The 25,163-nt window shown below is 40.5% G+C and overlaps 1 protein-coding gene across 2 annotated transcripts; it reads left to right on the plus strand.

Moving 5' to 3' along the window:
• Positions 1-20: 20 nt before the first annotated feature.
• LOC129430402 (interferon-induced very large GTPase 1-like) lies at positions 21-24,810 on the plus strand. 2 transcript variants are annotated; one of them, XM_073875554.1, is made up of 4 exons: positions 25-104; positions 6,340-6,436; positions 13,224-15,094; positions 20,128-24,810. In XM_073875554.1, exons 1-4 carry the CDS (start codon positions 84-86, stop codon positions 24,778-24,780), a joined length of 6,642 nt encoding a protein of 2,213 aa, XP_073731655.1. In that variant the 5' UTR covers positions 25-83; the 3' UTR covers positions 24,781-24,810. The 2 variants fall into 2 exon arrangements, with proteins under 2 accessions (XP_073731656.1, XP_073731655.1); XM_073875555.1 differs by lacking the exon at positions 6,340-6,436 and having other exon boundaries at positions 21-104.
• Positions 24,811-25,163: the final 353 nt, after the last annotated feature.

Raw genomic sequence — 25,163 nt, forward strand, 5'->3', positions numbered from 1 at the left:
CATACTTCAGGACTGACCCATGTTTCTCCTTCTGTTTAACAGGTAGGCTACACATCAGCGAGATCAAGATCACTTTATTGAAGATGAAATGGCTTCGAATTTGGGTAAATATAACAGAAAGAAACTTAAGATACGTTTAATTTTTTATTGTATAGACAAGTGTTTACTTTATTTATTTTAAGTTATATTTCTTCATCCACTTTTAACACTATTAGCCTCTTGACTTTCACACAAGTGTATGTTTGCACAAAATATTAGTTGTTGCAGATAAAAATATATACAGCTTTAAAATTTGTAATTTGATCATTTTTATACAACTTTTAAAGCATGCATATTTAAAATGTAATATGGTTTAAACCACATAAAGCACACTTTTTAGAGAGAACAGCACGACTAGTTTAAGTTTCAGGCACTTTATTGAGAGGACAGATATTTGTACATTATTGAAGTGTTTACAGTTAAGTGATGTTCTGTATAATGCTAAACAATGTAGATAATTAGCAAAGTAAAGCAAAAATATAGTACAAAATAACAGATGTAAAAAAATTAAGACAATGTTTGAACTAAAGAGTGTGATTGACACAGACTGGCATCTACTCATCACAGTTGCAGGGAGACAAACTGTATACTGTACTAATGTCAATTGTGTTTTGATTACATGTTGTGAAGAAAATCTCTCATTCTGTGTCTGTCCATCTTTTAATAAGGGTCTGTCTACTGAGTCTGGACCTTGTCAAACAGGTTCTGAGGGTTTTTACCTGTCCCTATATTATATGGTGAACGTGATTTCACCAAGTAAGATGTGATCCTGGATCAACACCATTGTTGGTCCTGGATCAACATTTTCATTATCCAATCAGATTGCAGGATTAGGATTAGTTAGATTTAGGTTTAGGATTGGGTTAGGGGCTTTTAAGAAACACTCCTCAAACTATTATTTCACACTCATTTGAGGGTTTAAAAATGGTTAGGGTTTGAGTTAAGGGTTGGTTGGGGTATCTTTGATTAAAACGTTGATCCAGGATCAACAAAAAATGTTGATCCAGGATTACATTTTACTTGGTAAAATCACGGAGACCGTCCCTATATACAGATAAACAAACAACAAGCAAAACATTATTTACATGAGGGTGTGTCCATACTGAGTCTGGACCTTGTCAAACAGGTTCTGAGTTTTTTTTACCTGTCCCTATATACAGATAAACAAACAACAAGCAAAACTTTATTAACATGAGGGTGTGTCTATACTGAGTCTGGACCTTGTCAAACAGGTTCTGAGGTTTTTTCACCTGTCCCTATATACAGATAAACAAACAACAAGGAAAACTTTATTTACATGAGGGTGTGTCTATACTGAGTTTGGACCTTGTCAAACAGGTTCTGAGTTTTTTTTACCTGTCCCTATATAGAGATAAACAAACAACAAGCAAAACTTTATTTACATGAGGGTCTGTCTACAGAATCTGGACTCTTTTATATAAACAGTTTTTATATACTATATCCACCTTATTTGTGATGTAAATGTGTGTGCCGCCATATTTGCACTTCTTTGCAAGTTTTTTTTGTAAACCGCACACCTAACTTGTCAAATGTCTTAAAAATAGACACCAACAGTGTTGGCAACGTTACTTTAAAAAGTAATTAGTTATAGTTACTAATAACTTCTCACAAATAGTAACTGAGTTAGTAACTGTGTTACATCATTATAAAAGTAATTACCAGGGAAAGTAATTATTGCATTACTTAAAAAAAGAATTCAATTATTTCAAATAACTTGGATGCCCCCAATATTAAATATGTTAAATGACTAAAATGGATACTTATTAGAAACCACTAATTTTGCAGCAGCATGTGATGATGTGAGGTGCTTTATTAGATCAGAATTACTTGCCACAGACATGGAGAGACTTTTTCTTCCTGGGCATAAGTTGCAATCACACAAACATTCTTGCCTTTCACCTCAACAATGATATCTCTCTAAAAGGAGTGGTGGGAACTTTGGGCACATAGCCTGGCCTGGGTCTCAATGTTACACTCGAGACAGCAGGTCCAAACTGAAGGCACGACTCATCGACTGAGAATGCATAAAGGTCCCCTACCCTCTTAAAGGCGGAGTCCACGATGTTTGAAAAACGCGTTGGAAAAGGAGATGGGCCGACTACCAAAACACACTTATAGCCAATCAAATCAAATCAAATGCCGAGTTGCGTATGTGTGGGGCGGGTCTATCAACAGAAGGTCCAGATTCTTTTGGGGTAGGGGCGTGTTTGTTTGGGTGATTTCAAATATCAACATTGGCTTTCAAACATCGTGGACTCCACCTTTAAGCGAAGCCAGCGCGAGCAGGGTCAGAGTTTTCATCGTAAGAAACTTAAGACTCACAGACTGCAGCGGCTCGAAAGGGGCAGCCTGCAGGGCTTTCAGCATCATGGACAGGTCCCAAGGAGTATAATTACAGTATTATTATTATTCTTTATTCCAGACACATAGGTCCATATCAAAAAGACATACAAACATACTTATTTAAAAACAATACACACAAGAAAGGAGGAAAAAAAGACATTTCAAAAAACATACAGACTTTTACTCCAGTGCTTCCAGAAACGGGAGTTATTCCTTGTGTCACTCAATTTAACATTGTTTAACACACTTATAATACTGTTTTTCGAATCCCTCAGCCGACACATGAAGCTATAGATATACTTCTTTAACACAGCATTCAAGGTGGATACATTATTTGATACAAACAGTTGGCTTTCACTTGTCCACCTTGGAAGCTTGAGCAGGATTCTCAGCGCATCGTTAAATGCAACCTGGAGCTTTCTCATTTTAGCATTGGTATAGTTACACCACAGATGGCCTGTATAAAGAGAATTACAATATGTCCTAAACAGAGCTATTTTAATATCACGTGTACACATATAAAATTTGTATTAGAATAGAGGTAGGGCGCAAAGGGTTCAGCCTTCGAGCACCACTTGAAAACCTAATAACTGGATTGTGCTGACCCATTGATCTACCGTTTATCGGGGTATGATTAGCGGATATTGCAGCAAGGAGCTTTTGAAATTGTTTCAGCGGGATCGCGCTATTGTCCCAAAATGTATTCAGGCAAGTCAGGAGTGACTGGACACGGGCTTCTGTTAGACGTGCCGATAAATCAATCGAGTCCAGTTCCATACCAAGAAAAGAGATCCTCTGTACAGGGCAGTTTGCTCTTTTCCCAGTTGACCCGAAGACCCAAACGAGCGAGATGATGAAGCGTTAAGTCTCTGTGTTTGCACAGCATCTACCGAGAATGAGCTATTATAAGCCAATCGTTGAGATAAGCCAGAATGTGAACACCACTCTCTCAGGGGCTTTAACGCCGCCTCCACTACTTTCGTGAAGACACGGGAAGAGAGAGTCCAAATGGTAAAACTTTGTACTGATATTCCCTCCCCTCGAACGCAAAGCAGAGAAACGGCCTGTGGCGAGGGAGGATGGACACATGAAAGAACGCGTCTTTCAGGTCTATGGCTGCAAACCAATTAGTACACGTAAATCCAAGATCGATCGTAACCGGCCGCCTTTTTTGGGTACTATGAAGTACGGGCTGTAAAACCCTGACATCATCTTGACTGGAGGGACCAGCTCTATCCCGTCCTTCGCCAGCAGGACATCGACTTCTGGACGCAGTACATGTGCATCGGATGCTTTCACCAAGCATCCCCAGATGACTGGCCTCCCTCGTGCAGATCCCTCAAAGCCTTCGCTTGGTGAACCATATGCCGGTTTAATTGAATCTCGTAACCGAGGCGGATCATGCATAATAACCAACGAGACGGGCTGGGGAGCTGTTGCCAGGCACCCAGAGACCGCACAAGTGGAATTAACGGCACTACCAGCTCTCTTCTGCCAGCGCATGATCTTAGAGTTGCCTCAATCTGTTTCTGGGCAGCAGAGAACTGCTGGGCGAAGTTGTCCATGGACTCGCCGAAGAGGCCGGGCTGGGAGACTGGAGCATCCAGGAACTTGTTCTTGTCTGCGACCTTCATGTCAGCCAGACACTACCAGAGGTGGCGTTCTTGGACCACCATGGTGGACATCGCATGACCGACTGCCTGCCCTGTTACCTTGGTCGCCCGGAGAGCCAGATCACTGGCCTCCCTTGTGCAGATCCCTCAAAGCCTTCGCTTGGTGAACCATGGCATGCAGAGCGGATGCCACTTCTCCAGAGGCCTGATATGCCCCCGCCGTGAGAGCGAACGACAGCTTACAGGCTCGTGAAGGAAGGGTCGGCCGGTCTCTCCGGGAGGCAGCGGTGGCCAGACACAGTTGCATCGCGACCCCCGCTCCACTGAAGGGATCACGACGCAACCCTAAGTGGCTCCATCGGTGAGGGAGGTGAGAGGGGAAGCCTGAAACGGCCGTAATTAGCTTGAGAACGACGATTTCCAGCGCCACAACCCGACCAGAGGGAGGAAGGATGTCCGAGTCTGCTTCGGAGGGAGGGGGCCCACCCTCTGATGCTGCTGAAGTGGCCGGTCCAGAAGGAGGCTCAATGGATTTGGCAGAGATCGCAGAACACAATCCTGCGGTCTCCATCGGGATACCTACCTTTATAGACATCACAGAGTATATAACATTACATATGTAGAATCGTGTTTAGCCCATTAAGTGAGATATATAGAGTTTTGCTAAAGTATGAAAGTGGATGATTAATATACAGTCGTATGCAAAAGTTTAGGCACCCCTGACAATTTTATTTTGATCTATCAAATAACTGAATGACACAGTAATATTTCAGTAGTGAAATAAGGTTTATTGAATTAACTGAAAATTTGCAATATGCATCAAAATGAAATACATATCAGAATGTACTTGTTCCTCTGCATAAATGCCAGTGTAGATTTTGAGTAGTGTTTTGGGTTGTTGTCTTGTGAAATATCCAGACCCGGTGTAACTTCAATTTTGTGACTGATTCCTCAACATTATTCTCAAGCATCTGCTTATATTGAATGGAATCCATGTGACCCTCAATTTTAAGCAGATTCCCAGTACCGGCACTGGCGCCACAGCCCCACAGCATGTTGAAACCTCCACCAAATTTTACTGTGGGTAGCAAGTGTTTTTTACGCTGTGTAGTAAAACCATAGTTTTGCTGATAGTAATCCATACACCAAAAAAACATGGTTACAACACTTTTACCACAATAAAACCATGGTTAATTTTTTTAAGGGAAGGCTTAATGAGCTCACCAATTGTGTGTTCCAGTTAATCAGTGCTAAGTAGTACATGTATTTAAATCAACAAAAGCAGGGAAAATCATGGGTGTACGGACACTAAACACTTTACAGGACATTTTTAAGAGGTCCTTGTTACAGCAGGCAAATACAATTGTACTGGACCCCTCACATGTTTTGCATTCAGAGTATGTGTTGATGAACTCTGGAAGGCGATACAGGGTCCCATTATGTAAGTATAATCGCTATAAACATTCTTTCGTCCCACAGTCGATAAAAACTGCTTAATGAACAAGGGTGATGATATGGTAGTGAATAGTAGTGGTATGTTTTTTTTTTTTTTTTTAAGGTAATTCAGGTGTTGATTTAGCAATATTTAAATGTACTCAATTAGGAATGTACTTTTTTAGAATGTGACTTTTTATATATTTAGTTTTAATTATGTATTTATTTAAGGTAAAGTGTGTTATGTGTAATAGATGTATGTATGAATGTAGTTGTTGGGGAGGACTGATGTGCAGCAGTTCTCTCATCTAAGACAAATTTCTCCTAAGGGAGACAATAAATGGTACCTTGACCTTGAAAATGACAAAGGTGCCCAAATTTATGCACCTGTTTAATTTTGTTTTGATGCATATTGCACATTTTCTTTAATCCAATAAACTTAATTTGTCTACTGAAATATTACTGTGTCCTTCAGTTATTTGACAGATCAAAATGAAATTGCTGATCCAAACACCCAAATATTTATGAAATAAATCATGGAAATTGTCAGGGGTCCCCAAACTTTTGCATACGACTGTAATGTTCAGTGTATAATAAAAGGGACAGTTTACCCAAAAATAAACATTACTGTTTATTTACTAACATTTTGTCTTCAGTAGAGCAATAAAGAATATATTTTGCAGAAACCTATCTGTGATTCATATAATGCAAGTTAACCGATACGCAATTTTGAAAGCTCGAAAAGCAGATTTATCCAATACGAAAGTAATCCACATGACTCATGGTGACATATGGACGTCTTGTGAAGTAAATCGATTGTTTTCTGAGACTTCTTCTCTTTGCCTCATGATTTGTCTTTTTTTAATTGAACGTGTTCTTTGTCTCACAGAGGTTTTTTAAGAGGCTTGCCCCAATAGGTAATATGTGGTCACGATGGATGGTTCTTATTCCGCCTCTGCCTCCTTCAGGTCTCACACGAAATATAGGTAAGTTCAGCATCTTTCCTACCACTACATGGAACTATGGAGCTAGAAGAGTGTCAATAAAGATAAATGCACACACTACATTCACATATGCACACACAGGATTCATAAATACACACGCAGGTTACACAAATGCACACAAAATTCACAAATGCACACACAAAATTTAAGAAGCACAGAAGATTCACAAATGCATACAAAATTCAGAAAGCACACAAAATTCATAAATACACAACCAATTCAGAAATGCAAACAACATTTACAAATGCACTCAAGATTCACAAATGCACAGGACACGATTCAGAAATGTATTTCTGATGCACACACAAATATATATTGATTTACAAACTGTTTTTGGTCTGTGAACTTTACTGCATTTGTGTGTGAATTTTGAGACTCCCCTGACTTGGCTCGACACACAAATGCCTTTTTTAAACAGGAAATGATCTGCAACCAATTAGATATCTCCCTTGTTTTAGCCAATCACAAGAACGCACCCCACGTGGGGGATTGTTTACTTATAAGCCAATCACATGACCTTTAAGTTGGTTTGCCAACCGCCAATAAAACCGAAGAAGAAGAAGTTTACACAGCGTGATATGCACGTGGTGCGGGCGCGAGCTAACGTTAGTGCGGTGGAGTTCTGTCTGTTTGTGATTTTCGTATGCCCAAGATTGTCAGCAGTTCTCTTATCAGCCTCGACTCAAAATCTCTTCCCTGATCAAAATGAATCCTAACAGGTAAGCCATAGTGAATGAAATATTTTTCGACTGAGATCTTAGCTACTGTCAGGGCTTTCTGATTCTTCGCAGGAAAGGCCTGTGCATATCTGGTATAATGATCGGTCACAACCAGGACATGACTAATGCCCCTGGAATCAGGCTCCATTGACAAAAAAGTCAATACACACAAGGTCAAGAGGACCACTGCTGGTGATTTGGTGTAGAGAGGCGTTTTGCAAGTGATGCACAGTCCACATTTCCACACATACTCGTCTGTATCATGAGCCATTTTGGGCCAGTAGAATCTTGCTCTTAGGAGTTGAGTTACCCTCTCCACCCCTAGGTGGCCCATGTCGTCATGAAGAGAGTACAACACTTCTTCTCTGAACTCAACAGGCAGCACAAACTGTAGTGCCTCCTCTGCATCTTTCTTGCTTGTTCTCAATGCCTCCAGCACTTGTCTGATCACAGCATCCCTCTTATGGGCAGTCATCAAGTCTGCTTTTAATAGTTGCTCCAATGAGCTGAGCTGTAACTGAGACTAAAAGGCATACACTTCTGGAATATAGGCTGGTGAAGCTCCTAATTGTTCCACATATCTGGGTGATGAATTTGAATACATTTCCACCCGCTGACATATGGACTTCACTACATTCGGAGACATGCCATCCCACTCCCCGTCTTCAGGTAAGTTGCGAGACAGCAAGTCAACGTCAATGTTTGCTTTTCCAGGCCTATATTTTACTTAGAAACCATAAGTGGCCAGGACTGCAAGCCAATGATGACCTGTTGCATTGAGTTTGGCCGTGGTAAGTACATAAGTCAATGGGTTATTGTCAGTGCGTATAGTGAACTTGGCTCCATAGAGATAGTCATGAAATTTATCACGACCGCTCATTTCAGCACAAGGAACTCTAGCTGATAAACAGGGTGCCGCTGTCCAAAAGAGCTCAACTTTCTGCTGGCAAACGCCACCGGTCTAAACCCTTCCAGATGTTCCTGATAGAGTATGGCACCGACCCCGTTGAAACTTGCGTCAGTGTGTATAACATATGGCTTATTGGCATCAACAAATGCAAGTACAGGTACATTGAGCAGACACTGAATGATACGATTAATTGCGTCTGTGCAGGACTGATCCCACCGGTCACTGAATGGTTCTGAGTCCTTATAATACGTCTGGGTCTGGTCAGGGGATTTCTTCCTTCCACGCTTGGTGGGTGCATAGCCTTTTGTCAGTTCAGTGAGGGTCCTAACAATCACAGAGTAGTTGCTATAAAACGTCGATAATACCCACAGAAACCTAGAAAAGACTGCCACCTAGCAACTGCGTCTAGCTTTTCAGGGTCAGTAACAACACCATCAGCGGCCACTATGTGACTCACATACTTAACCCTGGGTTGACAAAATTGACACTTGTGAAGAGAGAGTTTTAGCACTACCTCTTCCAGCCTATCTAAAATTTGCAGGAGGCATTGTTCATGTTCTTCTAAGGAAGGTCCAAAGACAATGAGATCATCCAAATAAACTAATACCTGAAGGAGATTCATATCGCTGACAGCTTTCTCTATAAGTCTTTGGAGCGTTGCCGGCGCTCCAGTTATGCCTTAAGGCATTCTTTCAAATTGGAAGAATCCAAGGGGGCAAATGAAGGCGTTTTTTTCTTTGTACTTGTCACAGGGTGACTTAGGGCGGAACCAAAAATAGAGAGGAGAGGTTCCGCCCGGAGCAAATTTTTCAAACCCCCGTTTACTTCCTGGGTCTCCATGGCAGCGAAATCAGGCCAGATTCTTCACAGGTGTGCAAAGGAGGCAGAGATTATTGACTGGGCGGGTGATGTGATTAATGTAGACTTAAAAGACGGGCTGAAGAAGCAGAAGGAGTTGGATTTCGGGTGAGTGAACTTCCGCTTTGGGCAACACAGCAAACACCAGCCTCCGAAGAGTGGATGAGTCTGTGTGTGCTGTGAAAGTACACTTTGAAGAGGTGCAGTGTGGCGCTGTGTGTGTATTGTCAGAAAACCCCCGCCTCTACCAACCTCGCCGTGGGAGAACGCAAGGCTGCAGGTACCAGTCATTTCAAACCTTTGTATATGCTGCGTGCGAGCCTAGCCAGCCGCCTGTGGAGAGAGAAACTTTAACACCTTACCTGAACCGTACTTATTGTACGTCGTCCCAAGCTGGAAAGGTGAGAGTCAATATCAGTGGTTATTAACCGACCTTTTGTGCCCCAGTCAGCAGCCTGTGGAGAGAAAGCAGCCTGAACACGTTACCTGAGGGTTGATAGCCTGTGAAGAGAGAGAACCGAACACCTTACCTAAGCAGTACTTACTGTACGACGTCCCAAGCTGGAGAGGTGAGAGAGTCATAATCAGTGGTTATTAACCAATCTTCTGTGCCCCAGCCAGCAGCCTGTGGAGAGAGAGAAACCTGAATACCTCACCTGAGAGTGGACCGCCTGTAAAGAGAGAGAGAGCGAACTTGAATACCTTACCTGAACTGTACTTACTGTACGTCGCCCCAAGCTGGAGAGGTGAGCGTCAATATCAGTGGTGATTAACCAAGCTTCTGTGTTCTAGCCAGCAGCCTGTAAGAGAGAAAGTAGAATACCTTATTTGGAGAGCACCAACTGTATACCACCCCAGCATAACGTATAGGAGAGCCCCAGTCGTCGTCCAGCAAAAGGGTACGTCAAGGAAACAGTATTTCACCCAGCACTTATCTCAGTCGTTTTAATCTGCCTCCAGGTGGAAAAGGAGGGCGCCACGGGATCATAAAGCAAGGCGGAGGAGCCCGAGCCGCACACCCCCACAGAGTCTTGGACCCCGGACATCTGGCCCCGTCTCCCCCCCCTTTCCCTTTTCCGATCACGGCCCACCTGGATGGCAGGACAAGAACCCTTAGTTTTAAAACTCTTGCCCTTCCCCATTCCCCCATCTATTTTAATTAAATTAAATAAAATTCTATTTTTTTATACTTACGTGCACTTGTGTTGTCTGGTCATTGGGTTGGCTTTGGGACCTCCTCGAGGTGGAAACTAAGAAGGGGCGTGGCTTGGTTACACTAGTGGCCAGCCCCGACTTGTGACATACTCCTCTGCCATGGCAATCTGGTAGTAGCCACTATGTAAATCAAGGACAGAAAATTATTTGCTTCCAGTTAAACAATCTAACACATTGTCTATGCGAGGAGTCTTGTACTGGTCTGGAATTCTACGCCTATTAAGGGTCCTATAGTCAAAGCACATTCTGATATGCCCAGTCTTCTTCCTGGCTATCACAATTGGTGATGCATAATGGCTATGTGACTCCTTAATTATACCAGCCTTCGTCAAACATCGTCAATATCTGGTGGAGCTAAACATCTTAAGTGTTCTCTGAATGGCTTTGCATCGGTCATCCTGATATGGTGTTCGTGCTTTCCATTGTGATGGTATGGGTGAATCGCCAAACTGGATCAGTTGAGGGTCTAACTCTGTTGGTACAGTCACTGCCTCAGTTTCAACTTTCAGAGATGGAACGACTGGATCAACGTGACACAGCTGGCCTAAGACAGTCCAAATGGAATGACGGTGTCTTTCATGGACTCATTCTGGATAAGGACAGTGATGTGATCATCCACTGCAGTACCATGCACAACCATAGGCTGCAACAGTACTCCAGATGGTAATGGAGCGGTTGGTGAGGCCTCAACCATCAACATGTCTTTACCCAAAGGCCTCTCTAACTCCACTTTACAGATGGCACAGCATTCACCACCAGATGTTAAGGTAAGGTTAGCCTGGACCCATCCACCTCACACATGCAACTTCATCCTCTTCATTCTCAAAGGTTGGTTGGTTGGTTGGTGTGAAAAATAGAGTTCTTTCTAGGCAATGTCCACTCCTGTGGTCTCCCGACATAGCATGGACAGTCTCTGGAACAGGTTTGCATTTGTGCCTAGGATCACTGGGGTCTTTTCAGGACATTTTGAATTTGGGCAAATCAGAGCAAGGACGGAAAGTGTCTCCGTTGCACCGGTGTCCTTCTCTGAAAATTCCATCTCCACTACGACATATCACAGGTAAGGGTAACTGGTTTCGCTTAAGACTCAGTAATAATTGTGATTTGAGAGCGACTATCCAGAAGTGCATTGCAGCACTGACCATTTATCTTCACTGGGATGATTGAACAAGACTGCGTTTCTCAAGGGTGGTTACTTAACTTTTCTTAGCTGATCACACTGTGTGACAACCCTCTGATGCTTGAGGAGATGGATCACCCTGTTTAGCTTTCTTTAGAGCATGTATCAGCTTTTGAATCACTTTGGCTTGATTCTCCACATTCTGGCATTTGGCAGAGTAATGGTCGGTTTCACCACAGCGATAACAAAATTTTCCTTCCGAGGAGTTAAATGGTTGCTTTTTATTATCACTAGGGGCTTGTCTTGATGGCTCTACTCTAAGAACTGAAGTGGGGGGTTCAGAGACTTTTAGCTTATGAAGTGTCATTTGTTTTTGCAGGTTTTTCACTTGCTATCTCAAAACAGCTACTTCACCATCACTATCTGTCTCTGGGGCGGTCATTTTTGTCATGGACACAGGTTCTATGCTACCTGCTACAACCTGGCTGGGCAAAGTACTCGTGGCAGTGAACATTGACTGGAGTTCCTGAATTTCTGTTCTCAACGTTCAACCTCATCCTGTCTATTGTTTGTAGCAGGGTTTGTGTGAATTCTCAGGTGTTCAGCTTCGTCCTTGATGACTTATACTCTTCTTCACTTCTGAGCTCACTCAGCAATTCCAAGAATGATGGAGGGTTTTCCTTCCGTTCCCTGAGTTTGAACTTTACAAGCATCAGGACTGACTTCTGGATCAGCAGTTCGCACAGCCTTTACAACAGCTAGTGCAGGACCTTTCAGACTTTCCATGATACGTCCATCAGGCGTGCATGTTTCAACCAATGCTCAGGAGACTCTTCTCCAACTGGAGTTGGCAAGGTACCTGAAAACACTCTCAAACAATGGTTTTCCCATCTTAGTCAACAAATCACCCACCGCTCTTATAATAGACTCTGCCGAGCCACTCTCTGGAAATTCTTCCAATGGGCTAGAAGGATCAGGACTTTTAGACGCAATAATAATCATCCATTTTTTCATCTTGCCCTCTGGCAACAGTTCAGGAGGGACTTTGGTGGGGTCCACCTTCTCTTTACACTTGCATAGCACCCTGTGGGTATCCATAGACTAACTGTCCGTCCTCTTACTTGCACTCGCCCTAAAGCTTTGATAGTTCTGAGGGCTTCTTCAATCTGGGCATTCCAACGTCTCCTGGAATAAGTACCATGAGGGAATGGGCATCATCCAACTCTTCTCTTCTGCACCAGCCTTTGAGCTCTAACTAAATCTGCAGTGTTACACTTAGTCTCCATTTTCTTTTAGGATTTTAACTTAAACTATTTGACTTACTTTTCTTGAAGAAGCTAATAACAAATTACAAGCTAATTGTTAACAGACATTAACTTTAATTAGAATAGTTTTTTTAGCTTCTCAGTACCCCAAGACTTAATTCCTTTAAGAAACTAGCAACTTTTTAACAACTATGTCCTGTAACATGCTTATAACCAGTATTGGGAAAGTTCACTTTCAACATGAACTAGTTCAGTTCACAGTTCACAAATTTTAAAATGAACTTCTGGTTCTCCCGATTACCCACCCCGGGATCACCCGCACCTCAGCTCTGCTTATTCGTGACCCTGAACTAATTTGCGCTGCTCTTAGTAGATTGCGTTGGTAATTTTGCAAATCAGCTGTTGCGTCTGTGTGATTTAATTTGTGCCTTTTTAGTAAATAATCCGCAGATTTTCCACTCCCTTCGGCACGTTTTTGGAATTATGCTCTCGCACCAATGTCGTCTCATTTAATAAATCTGTATTTTTGTGAAATTTTCTAGAATATAATGTTTTACTATAAATATTTTCTTTGTGCTATACAATTAAACATTTAAGCTGAATTCATTTAGCATTAGAACAGATTCAGTTTGTGGTCTTGTATTGTTATATTGTATATCTAATGCAGTTTTTTCTTTTGCAGATGTTAGAGATGGTTCAGATGATGTGAGGATTGTCCTGCTGGGAAAAACTGGAGCTGGGAAAAGTGCAACAGGAAACACAATCTTAGGGAGAAAAGCGTTTATAGCAGATGTATCTCACAAGTCCATAACTAAAGAGTGTCAGAGAGAAACAGCTGAAGTTAACAGCAGATACATCACTGTGATTGATACTCCAGGACTGTTTGATACTGAACATGAAGAGATTCAGAGAGAAATGACCGAATGTATCTCAATGACACTGCCAGGACCTCATGTGTTTATTATTGTACTGAGTTTAGCTCAACGCTTCACAAAAGAGGAGGAAGAATCAGTGAAGATCATTCAAGAGATGTTTGGTGAAAACTCTTTAATGTACACCATGATACTCTTCACCAGAGGAGAGGAGCTTAAAGATGAAACCATTGAAGAGTTTTTAGGAAAACCTGGATCTCCTTTAATGAATCTCATTGAACAGTGTGGTAACAGATATCATGTGTTTAATAATACTGAGACTGAAGATCACACACAAGTTTCTGCTTTACTGGAGAAAATAGACGACATGGTTAAAACAAATGGAGGGAGTTATTACTCATCTAAAATATTCAGAGAGATGGAGCGAGAAAAACATGAGAAAGAAATTAAGATACTGATGAAGAAAATTGAACAACTGAGCAGAGAGAAAGAAGAGGAGAGAGAGAGAATGAAGAAGATGATGGAGGAAGAAAGACAGAAACATGAGCAAGAGAGACAGAAAAGAGAAGAAGAATTTAAAGAGAGAGAAGAAAGATATAAAAGAGAAATGAAGGAGCAAGAAAAACAGCTGCAAGACGAGATGAGACGAGAACGAGAGACATTAAAAAATGAAATAAAGGAAAGAATCAACGAAAACAAAGATCTCCAGATCAAATTTACAACACAAATAGACAAACTGATGAATACAAAAGAAACTGAACAACAGAATCATGAAAAAGAGAGAAAAGAAAGATATAAAAGAGAAATAATGGAGCAAAAGAGACGGATGGAAGATGAGATGAGAAGAGAAAGAGAAACATTAAAAAATGAAATTGAGGAAATAAAGAAAGAAAACAAAGATCTCCAGATAACATTTAAAAAAGAAAAGGACAGCGCAGATAGAGAAAGAGAAGATCTTTTGTTAAAACATGAAACAGAGATAGAGAGAATGAAAGAGATGATGGAGGAAGAAAGACAGAATCACAAGAAAGAGAGGAAGAAAAGAGATGATGATTTTATAGAGAGAGAAGAAAGAAAGAAAAGTGAAATTAAGCAAAAGCGAGAGATGCAAAAAGAGATGAGAATGGAAAGAGACAGCTATGAGAGAGAGAAACAAGATGAAAGACTGAGAAAAGAAGAAGAGGATCAGAAAAGAAAAGAGAAAGAACAAATGATGTTGGACCAATATGAAAAAATAAAAAACGAAAAAGAGAGAACAGAAAGAGAAAAAGAAGATCTTCAATTAAAACACAACACAGAGATGGAGAGAATGAAGATGATGATGGAGGAAGAAAAAAGACAGAAACATGAGCAAGAGAAGAAAAACAGAGAAGAAGAATACAGAGAAAAGATGAAAGAAATCGAGACAAAAACACAGAAACAGATTCAAGATAATGAAAGGAGGAGGGAGGAAGAAAAACAAAACTGGAGAGAAAAACAGGAGATGCTAGAAGAAAAAATCGAGAATGAGAAACATCTGAGAGAAGAAGAAAGAAAAATTTATGAAGATAAAATTCAGCTGATTGAACAACAGTGTGAAGATAAACTCATGAGAGTAAATTCAGAGGAGCATGAAGAAGACAGAAGAGGAGAAATAGAGAGCATTAAAATCTCCTGCTCTCAAACAGACTCAAGTCATCTGGTAAGTAGGGCTGTGCACATTTTTATTCAAACAATCACAAAAACAAGATATTTGAGGAAGAACAATTGTAACGTGGTGCTTTAATGAAAGCAGAGAAGAGGTGAATCCATGTGCAGAAGGTGTTTATTATGTAAAATCCCAAAAAGGGCCAGCAAACAAATCCAGTAGGGCAAATCCAAAGCATAAATCCAAATACAGGCTAGGGTTCAGGGCAGGCAGAATAACAATCACAATCCAAGTACAGGTACAGGTCAAAACAGGAACAGATAAACAGGTAACAGATAAACAGGATGCAGGTAAACAGGTACAGACAGGTAACAGGCTGGCTTACTATTGTATAATATTCAGCAGTGAACAGGTATACAGGAAGTGCTTAAATACAAAACAGACAGGAAGTGTGAAGCGTGACATGGCATGATGTTTTCAAAATAAAAGCCAGAACAGAACAGGATGTCAAAATAAAAGTCCAATACAAAAATACACAGAATACCAGAAAACACAGAACAAAACCTTACAGAACCCCCCTCTAAAGGGCGACTCCCGGAGCCCAACAAACAAATCATAAAGTCCAATAGAGGGTGGGCAGGCGGGCCAGGACCTCTTGGCAAAGGCAGGGCAGTTCAGGGGAGGTCCTGGGTCGTGAGGCCGGCATGGTCCTGGGTCATGGGGCCGGCCTGGACCTGGGTCATGGGGCCGGCCTGGACCTGGGTCATGGGGCAGGCCTGGACCTGGGTCATGGGGCAGGCCTGGACCTGGGTCATGGGGCAGGCCTGGACCTGGGTCATGGGGCAGGCCTGGACCTGGGTCATGGGGCAGGCCTGGACCTGGGTCATGGGGCAGGCCTGGACCTGGGTCATGGGGCAGGCCTGGACCTGGGTCATGGGGCAGGCCTGGACCTGGGTCATGGGGCAGGCCTGGACCTGGGTCATGGGGCAGGCCTGGACCTGGGTCATGGGGCAGGCCTGGACCTGGGTCATGGGGCAGGCCTGGACCTGGGTCATGGGGCAGGCTCAAGGGGCAGACATGGAGCTATATCATGGGGCAGGAATAGACCTGGAACACAAGGAGAGGAAGGGTCCGAGCACACTTCGGCCTCCGCCTTGGTGTCCTCTGCCTCCTTCCTGTGTCCGGGTACTACCCCCCCAAAAAAAACTTGGGAAAGCTTCCACTGTCCAAGGTGGCGATGTCCCAGATGGTGAACCAGATGAGTCCTTTGAGCCATGTGAATCGGATGAATTGGATGGGACTGGTGAATCAGGCAGGACAGACAAATCCGATGAGTCGGGCAGATCAGATAAGTCGGGCAGATCAGATGAGTCGGGCAGATCAGATGAGTCGGGCAGATCAGATGAGTCGGGCAGATCAGATGAGTCGGGCAGATCAGATGAGTCATAGGAGTCGAGTGAATCAGAGCAGTCGGATGAATCAGATGAATCGGATGAGTCGGATGAATCAGGCAGATCTGATGAGTCCAGGGGTTCGGGTTCAGGGCCTTGAGAAACATGGGAAATACCAGAGCAGAAGGCAGACCAGACGCACCACAGGGCTATTGCAAATTCAGGCAGTATAGAGTCAATGGAACATACCTCTGTGGTCGTCGGTTCAGGCAGGGCGGCCATCTTGACTTTAGGTGCTGGGTGAATAACAGCCCTCATGAGTGCAGGTGTGGTGGTGATGATGGCTCTCTGTAATTCAGGTGCAGGGATAACGGTAGCTCTCTCAACAACAGGTGCGAGTGCAGAGACAGGCAGTATGGCGGCCATTTTGGGAACAGGCAGGATGGCGGCCATTTAGGGACAGGCAGGATGGCGGCCATTTTGGTAGCAAGCATGGTGGCGGCCATTTTGTGAACAGGCATGGACAAAACAGGCATGACTTGGCTTGGGGTGTTGTGAATAGCCTCTGGTTTGCTATCCACAACACCCACAGTGAAGGGAGAGCCACACAACAACAGAGCGAAGTCTATATAGCGTTTCAGGGACCAGGCAGACATATCATGTGGCATACACAAACGCAACCATTCATCCAGAGCATTATAGAAGATCGGTTTCAAAGTGTCTTCATCATAATGTACTTGATTAGACAAATCCAAAAAGTCACTTACATAATCCTCAATGGGCCGGTGGTTCTGACGGAGTTCAAGCAGGGCAAAAACTGGTTTCATGTTGCTGGTGGGAAGTTACTAACCTTCGCTGGATCCGGGTTATGGCTGATTATTCTGTAACGTGGTGCTTTAAAGAAAGCATAGAAGAGGTGAATCCATGTGCAAAAGGTGTTTATTGTAAAATCCCATAAAGGGCCAGCAAACAAATCCAGTAGGGCAAATCCAAAGCATAAATCCAAATACAGGCTAGGGTTCAGGGCAGGCAGAATAACAATCACAATCCAAGTACAGGTACAGGTCAAAAACAGGAACAGATACAGATAAACAGGTAACAGATAAACAGGATGCAGGTAAACAGGTACAGACAGGAAACAGGCTGGCTTACTATTGTATAATATTCAGCAGAGAACAGGTATACAGGAAGTGCTTAAATACAAAACAGACAGGAAGTGTGAAGCGTGACATGGCATGATGTTTTCAAAATAAAAGCCAGAACAGAACAGGATGTCAAAATAAAAGTCCAAAATACAAAAAACACAGAATACCAGAAAACACAGAACAAAACCTTACAACAATATAAAATATAAAATGTGTGCTGCTGGACTGATGTGTTTATAAGGCACTTCGAAGGCACCAAATGCTTTGACGCCTTGAGTTTATTGCAACACTTACTTAATTAAAAGGTTAAATAAATGCATGTTTTCAAAGTAAAGGAGTAATCGTGTGTTAAATCATCATAATTATGATTTTGCCCATAATCGAGCAGCCCTACTGGTAAGTCATGAATAAAAATCATCATGAGTCAGATTTACTCTGTAGATCATTTTCTGATATATTTGGTGTTTTAAGGGTTTCTTTATTATAAACTGTCAAATAATATGCTGTTTATACAACACACTGTCACTATTAATATTTGTTTATTATTTATGCTTTTGGTAACACTTTATATAAAGTATTGATTTCATTAATTATATTTTGCGGTTAAAATTGAAGTTTCATCATTGGAGAGAAACTGAGGAAGCAGAAAGATGAATGAAAGCATGGTAACACTTTATAATAAGGTTCATTAGTTAACATTAGTTAACAACATTAGTTAACATGTTAGTTAACTAATAATGAACTGCACTTATACAGCATTTATTAATCTTTGCTAAAGTAATTTCAATAATTACTAATACTTTATTAAAATTTTGTTAATGTCAGTTAATGCACTGTGAACTAACATGAACCAACAATTAAAGCTTTATTTGTATTAACTAACATTAACAAAGATTAATAAATACTGTTACTAATTGTATTGCCCATGGTTTGTTCCTGTTAGTTAGTACATTATCTTATGTTAACGGCAATGTTGTAGTACTCAAGACTCAGACTCGGTCTTGGACTCGGTCTCGAGACCTTATTTTATTTATTTTAATGGTCTTGGTCTTGTCATAGACTCGTGAGCATTTTGACTCGATCTCGACTCGTACTCGAATACATTAGGAATCTAACTTATTCTCGAGTCTGCACGAGTCCCTTTTAAAATATATATTAATGTTTCTTTAAACTAATGTAAGATTGACACGAACAGTGATTGGTGATTTTTTGCGCGCATCAGACTGGTGCAAAGTCAGTCGGTCAGACCTGAGGAGGTTTTGCACTGCCACCCATCCAGTGAAATTTAAGCATTAGATAAGGCGCTGTTACGCAAAATTATAAAACGGTGGTGCTAAAGTTTTTAAGGTAAACTCCCCTTTCACTTGAGCAATAGCAGTACACTGCAGGATCTCTTAAACTTAAATAAAATTAAATCCTAACTTTAAAGAAATTAGTCTTTTTACTTCATTCTGCTCAAAAACGCTTAAGATGTGTTTAGTGCCAAGAGAGGTCACACTAAACACCGACGATGTATAAAGAAATTTAGTCCTGAAAATTTTAATTTTTTTACATATTTCCTGTATTTTCTGTTTTATAAAATAGATTGAGAAATAAATATGGATAAACATTAAAACTTCTAAAACAACAAGTCTGGTGGTGGTGGCCTAAGACTTTTGCACAGTACTGTAGCTTATTAGCAATTATCTTTAGTTAACTAAAATATTATTTTGTTTCATAAATAATACATTTATTTTGTAAATTGGTATTCTGTGGTTTGTGTTACAGTGGACCTGTGTATATTGTAGGACCTAATATTATAGAGTGGATTTCAAAATCATTAAACTGAGGGTGAGATCAAAAATGCCATAGCACAGACTACGATCTTAAGTCTTTTCTCAGACTCGGTCTTGACTCGGACTCGACCTTCTCTGGTCTCGGTCTCGACTCGGACTCAACCCTCTCTGGACTCAGTCTCGACTCAGATTCGAATGAGCTGGTCTCAAATACAACACTAGTTAACAGTAACACTTTAGTATGGGGAACACTTATTGATTATTAATTATGACTTTTGCCTGAGTAAACTTCCAATTTACTGGTAATTAATAGCTAATGAGGTAGTTGATGTAGTTTTGGGTTAAGGGATGTACAATAAGGTCATGCAGAACAAGGCATTTATATGTCCTATATAAACACTAATAAACAGCCAATATGTAAGCTAATAAGACACTAGTTAAAAGTGAGAATTGGTCCCTATACTAAAAGTGTTACCATGTTAACTAATGAACCTTATTATAAAGTGTTACCATGCTTTCATTCATCTTTCTGCTTCCTCAGTTTATCTCCAATGATGAAACTTCCATTTTAACAGCAAAATATAATTAATGAAATCAATTCTTTATAATTAAGTTTTTACTCAAAATTCACTTATTCTACATAATCTTTAATAGAAATGTTTCTTTCCAATTTTATTGTGTATTTGAATATTTAATGCCAACACAAAACAAATATATTAATAATATAATATGTTTAATATATTGTTTAATATATATATTCATGTATGAATTTACAGATAGTTGAACCAAAAATCGGCAAACAGCTTGAAAAACTCTTCAGTAGATTAAATTTAACAAACAGACATCAAGATAAACTGAGAACAGAAGATTTTCTTAAAATCACAGAATCTTCACTTCAGTCTCAGGAGCCACAGAAAGAAACTGAACTTGTGAACTCATTCCTACATAAACTGTTGAACATGAACTACAGAGCAAGAGAAACTCACATAAAACACAGAGAAGATCAACAAACACCTGCAAACTACAACCCTGAAGTTGACTTTGATATTCATGTGATGGATGTTCAGATGGCTGTGTTTCATTGTGCTGATAGTTTCCTAAAGCAGCTGATGGTCACTAAACTCTCACAGTGTCAGTTTGCTCTTCCTCTGCTTGTTCCTCATCCATTCACACAACAGATTGAGTTTCCTCTCTGGACATTCAGACAAATCAACAAGAGCTGGAAGATGAGAAATAATGACAATGAGATCATCAGTAAAGTCCAGCCTGTGTACAAAGCAGAAACTCCAATGGTGTCGTTCTTCAGGTTTGGCTCTTTGTCTTCATCAAAGTCTCAGCTGATAAACAGTTTGATCAATGAGAAACACAACACGTTCTTCCACAGAAACTGCTCAGGAAGCAGCAGAACCAGACTACTGATGGATGGAGTGGTGGAGATCGCCTGGTACTGTCCATCTGGAAAAAACACTGATCAATTTACTGACTGTGTTGCCTTCTGTAATCTTCATGGTGATGCAGGAGACAATGAGAAACAATATGAGATTTTAACCAGTATGTCTTCAGTCAATGTCCTCTTCTTATCTGATTTTGGACAGAAGAACCAGTATAAGGGTTTGGTGAAGTCACTCTTCAGATCTCCTCAACCTCTTATTTGTCTGCTTACAGACAATGATTGTAATAAAACTAAACAGACAGATGGAAAATTCATCTTTGGTCTTTTGAACAAAAATCAATCTGATCTATCTAATGAGATAAGAGAGACAATCAGAGTGAGTTTGAAAGATCATAAAAAGACTTTTAGACTGGAAGATGTGGCCAAACACACAGGAATTCAAGTAGATGAGAATAATGAAGAGTGTCAGAGAGGAAAAGAGGCGGCACTTCAGATGATGAGATTACTGGATGATGAAGATCCATCAACAGTTAAAGAAACAAATCTGCCCTGTCAGGGGAAACTGTGGCACGACTGGTGTAAAATAAACAAAGAGCTTCGTCATCTAAGAGGAGAAAATCTAGAAGAAGATAAAAGCACCAAACTGAAACTGATGAGAGAAATAAGAGAAAAGCAAATGTCACAAGGATCAAGTGAATTTACGAGGATATTTTTTGAAGCACTGCGATCACTGAAAAATGGTGAAAAAAAGTATTTTCTGACATGGATGATAAACCTGTTGGATGGCTTCAATTCTAAAAAGCTTTGTGAACTTCATAAGGAGTATGATCAGACATGGAAGGAATTCTTAGCTATGAAACAAAAGCCAAACAAACAAGACCAACTGAGGAGTAAACAAACTGAGCTTGAGGAAATATCAGGAAAAATCAACAAAACAACCTTTGGTTTGGAGCACATTATAAGAGAGGTTGGTCAGATCTATGAATCATGGTCATCTGTAAAGAAAAACAATTTCTCTGATCTCCCGAGTCTTGCAGCAGAGATGATGATCTCTGGATTTCCACTGGAGCTGATGGATGGAGATGCTGCTCATGTTCCTCTCATCTGGATTAAAGCTGTTTTAGATCAACTCATCCAGAAACTGGGAGATCAGAGAGTTTTTGTGCTGTCAGTTTTAGGGATTCAGAGCTCTGGTAAATCCACTTTACTCAATGCCATGTTTGGTCTTCAGTTTTCTGTCAGTGCTGGTCGATGCACCAGAGGAGCTTTCATGCAGCTGATCAGAGTATCAGAGGAGATGAAACAACAGCTGAAGTTTGATTATATTCTGGTTGTTGATACTGAAGGTCTTCGTGCACCAGAACTGGAAGGTGGAAGGTCCTCAAGAAATCATGATAATGAATTGGCCACATTTGTTGTTGGTCTTGGAAATCTGACATTGATCAACATCTTTGGAGAAAACCCATCTGAGATGCAAGATATTCTCCAGATTGTTGTCCAGGCCTTCATGAGGATGAAGAATGTGAGACTGAATCCCAGCTGTATGTTTGTACATCAGAACGTTTCAGACGTCACAGCTGGAGAGAAAAACATGGAGGGAAGAAGACGACTGCAGGAGACACTGGATGAGATGACAAAACTTGCTGCTAAAGAAGAAGTCTGTGATGCAGAATATTTCAGTGATGTCATTGCATTTGATGTACAGAAAGATGTGAAATATTTTGCTCAGCTGTGGGAGGGAAGCCCACCAATGGCACCACCAAACCCAAACTACTGTGAGAATGTTCTGGATCTGAAAGAATCTATTTTAACACATGCTTCAGAATCAAATGGCATAATGCTGTCACACCTAAGAGGACGTATTGAAGATCTCTGGGAGGCTTTGCTGAATGAACAGTTTGTGTTCAGCTTCAGAAATTCACTGGAAATCGCAGCTTACAGAAGAATAGAGACAGAATACAGCAAGTGGAGCTGGAGCCTTCGAAGTGCAATGCTGGAAATTGAAAACAAACTACACAACAGAATAGAAAATGAAGCAGTTTGTGAAGTTAAGGATTCTGATCTTCAAAGAGAACTTCATGAAAAAAGTGAAGAAGTGAAAAAGTCAATGTCTGAATTCTTTGAGAAAGACAGAGATGCAGGAATACTGAATCAGTGGAAAGCTTCATTTGAAATAAAAATCAAAGAGCTTCAGGAAAACATTGTGAGGGAGACAAAGAAGAAATTAAATCAGGTTCTTCAGCAGCGAGACATGAAGAAAAAGATTGATGCTCAGAGGACACAACATGAAAACAGTCTGTTTCAAAAGAGCAAAAAACTTGGCTTCAAACTTAAAAACAAAGCAAATGATGAAAATATCATGAAAAAAGAGTTTGATTCCTTTTGGAAAGAGCAGATGGATGAGATTATCAGAGACACTCCTACAGTTAAAAACATTGACATATTAAAGGGTGTGACAGATCTCCTCACAAACACATATGAAAGTCTCCCTGTAGACTATAAGAAAGTCAGCAGTGAGTACATTAATATGTTCTCTGTGCCAAGCTATTCAGATTATGTACAGGTAAAGAGATCCAGTGTAGATATGGGAACTTTAAAACATTTCTACAAAGGAACTAAAAGGAAACGTAGCTTTGTTTTATCTCCAGACGATGAAGTTCAGGTAAGAACTTTAATCAATGAAATTGCCAATCAGACAGATCAAATGATTCAGTCATATAACATTGCAAAGATGGGCTTTAACATTACCCACATTCAACAACTCATGGATTACATCAAGAAAAAAATATCAAATTATGAAGAAGAGCCATATGTGAAATATATGTTCAAGAGAGAATTCTTCAGGGATTTGGTAGTTTGCATTTGTCACAGAGCAAACAAGACATTTACTTATCAACACAGATTATTCAGAGAAGCAAATGATCCTGTTCTGTATTTTAACATGAAAAGAGAAGAGTACTACAGGATTTTCCAGAAATACTGTCAAGGAGCAACATCAGCTGCCATTACTGCTGAATTTATTTGTAATAAACTTAAAGAGACCATTGAGCTGAATGTCTACAAGAACACTGCCAGAGATTTAGCAGATGAAATGAAGACAAACCGCGAATCACTGAATGGAAACAGATCAAATCTGGAGAAACACATCCTGAAGACACTGGCAATCAATGAGGACTTTAAAGCATACATGGAGTACATTAAAAATCCTAAACTTTACTTTAAAAGTTTCATCAGAGGTGAAGTCAGTCAGTACATTGCTGAAAGATTTCATGATAGTGTTCAACCTAAGATGGAGAATAACATTACACAACTGGAGCAGAAGATCATAAACGCAGCACAAGAGTCCACCAAACACATTCAAGAGATCAATGGAGATCTTCATTCATGGTTGACTCATTTCACACATCTGCTGTCTGATGTTCTGGTTTTCTCTGTAAGTGACCTCACTGGAGTGAATTTTACTGATGTTGATACCACTGTCCTAAAAGATGTGATAATAAAAAAGATTCCTTCTGTAATATCTGACATCCGCAGTAGATTCACTAAAGAAACATTTCCATTGAAGCTGGACAAGACAGACAGACCAGATGAGATTCTGATTGCTCATTTCTGTCAGTGCTGTTGGGTTCAGTGTCCTTTCTGTGCTGCCATCTGCACCAACACCATAGAAAACCATGATGGAGATCACAGTGTCCCTTTTCATCGTAATATTGGACTGAATGGGTGGTATTACAGAGACACAACAAACCTGTCTATCAACATCTGTACATCAGCAGTAGCCAGTGATCTATCATTTTATGTTTCAGATGTTGCATTCCCATTTAAGGAATACAGAAAAGGAGGTCCTAAATATGCTCAGTGGAGCATCACCCCTGATCTCTCTGAGCTGCCGTACTGGAAATGGTTTGTGTGCAAATTTCAGAAGAATCTGGAGGAGCACTACAAGAAAACCTATGAGGGGAGCGGCACGATTCCAGATGAATGGAGAAAATACTCTAAAGAGGAAGCTATTGAGAGTTTGGATAAATACATTTAATGAAATACACAAATACTTAAGGATATTGATACAAGACCATTTGAAATAAATTTATGTAAAATGTACAAAATTAAATATAGCCACAAAACACATACATGAAATGAAAATTAAATGAAATGATTTCACTTATAGACAAGAGATGTTAGATGAGTATTTCAGAGTATATGTTAAAATAATATAACAATTTATATGCAAAGAAAGTGCCTCATGTTATAGTATCATATTTTCAAAACAGTAATGAATAAATCCAAAGATAAAAATTATAAGCAAAATGTTGTATACAGTGAATTCCAATTAAAGTGCAGTGATTACAAATTTAAAAGTGTTGTGTAACAACAACTCAGCCTAGGGTAATTTATAACCCAATGGTTGGATTTGTCCAT

This window comes from Misgurnus anguillicaudatus, chromosome 13 (assembly GCF_027580225.2).
Source record: "Misgurnus anguillicaudatus chromosome 13, ASM2758022v2, whole genome shotgun sequence".
NCBI lineage: Eukaryota > Metazoa > Chordata > Actinopteri > Cypriniformes > Cobitidae > Misgurnus > Misgurnus anguillicaudatus.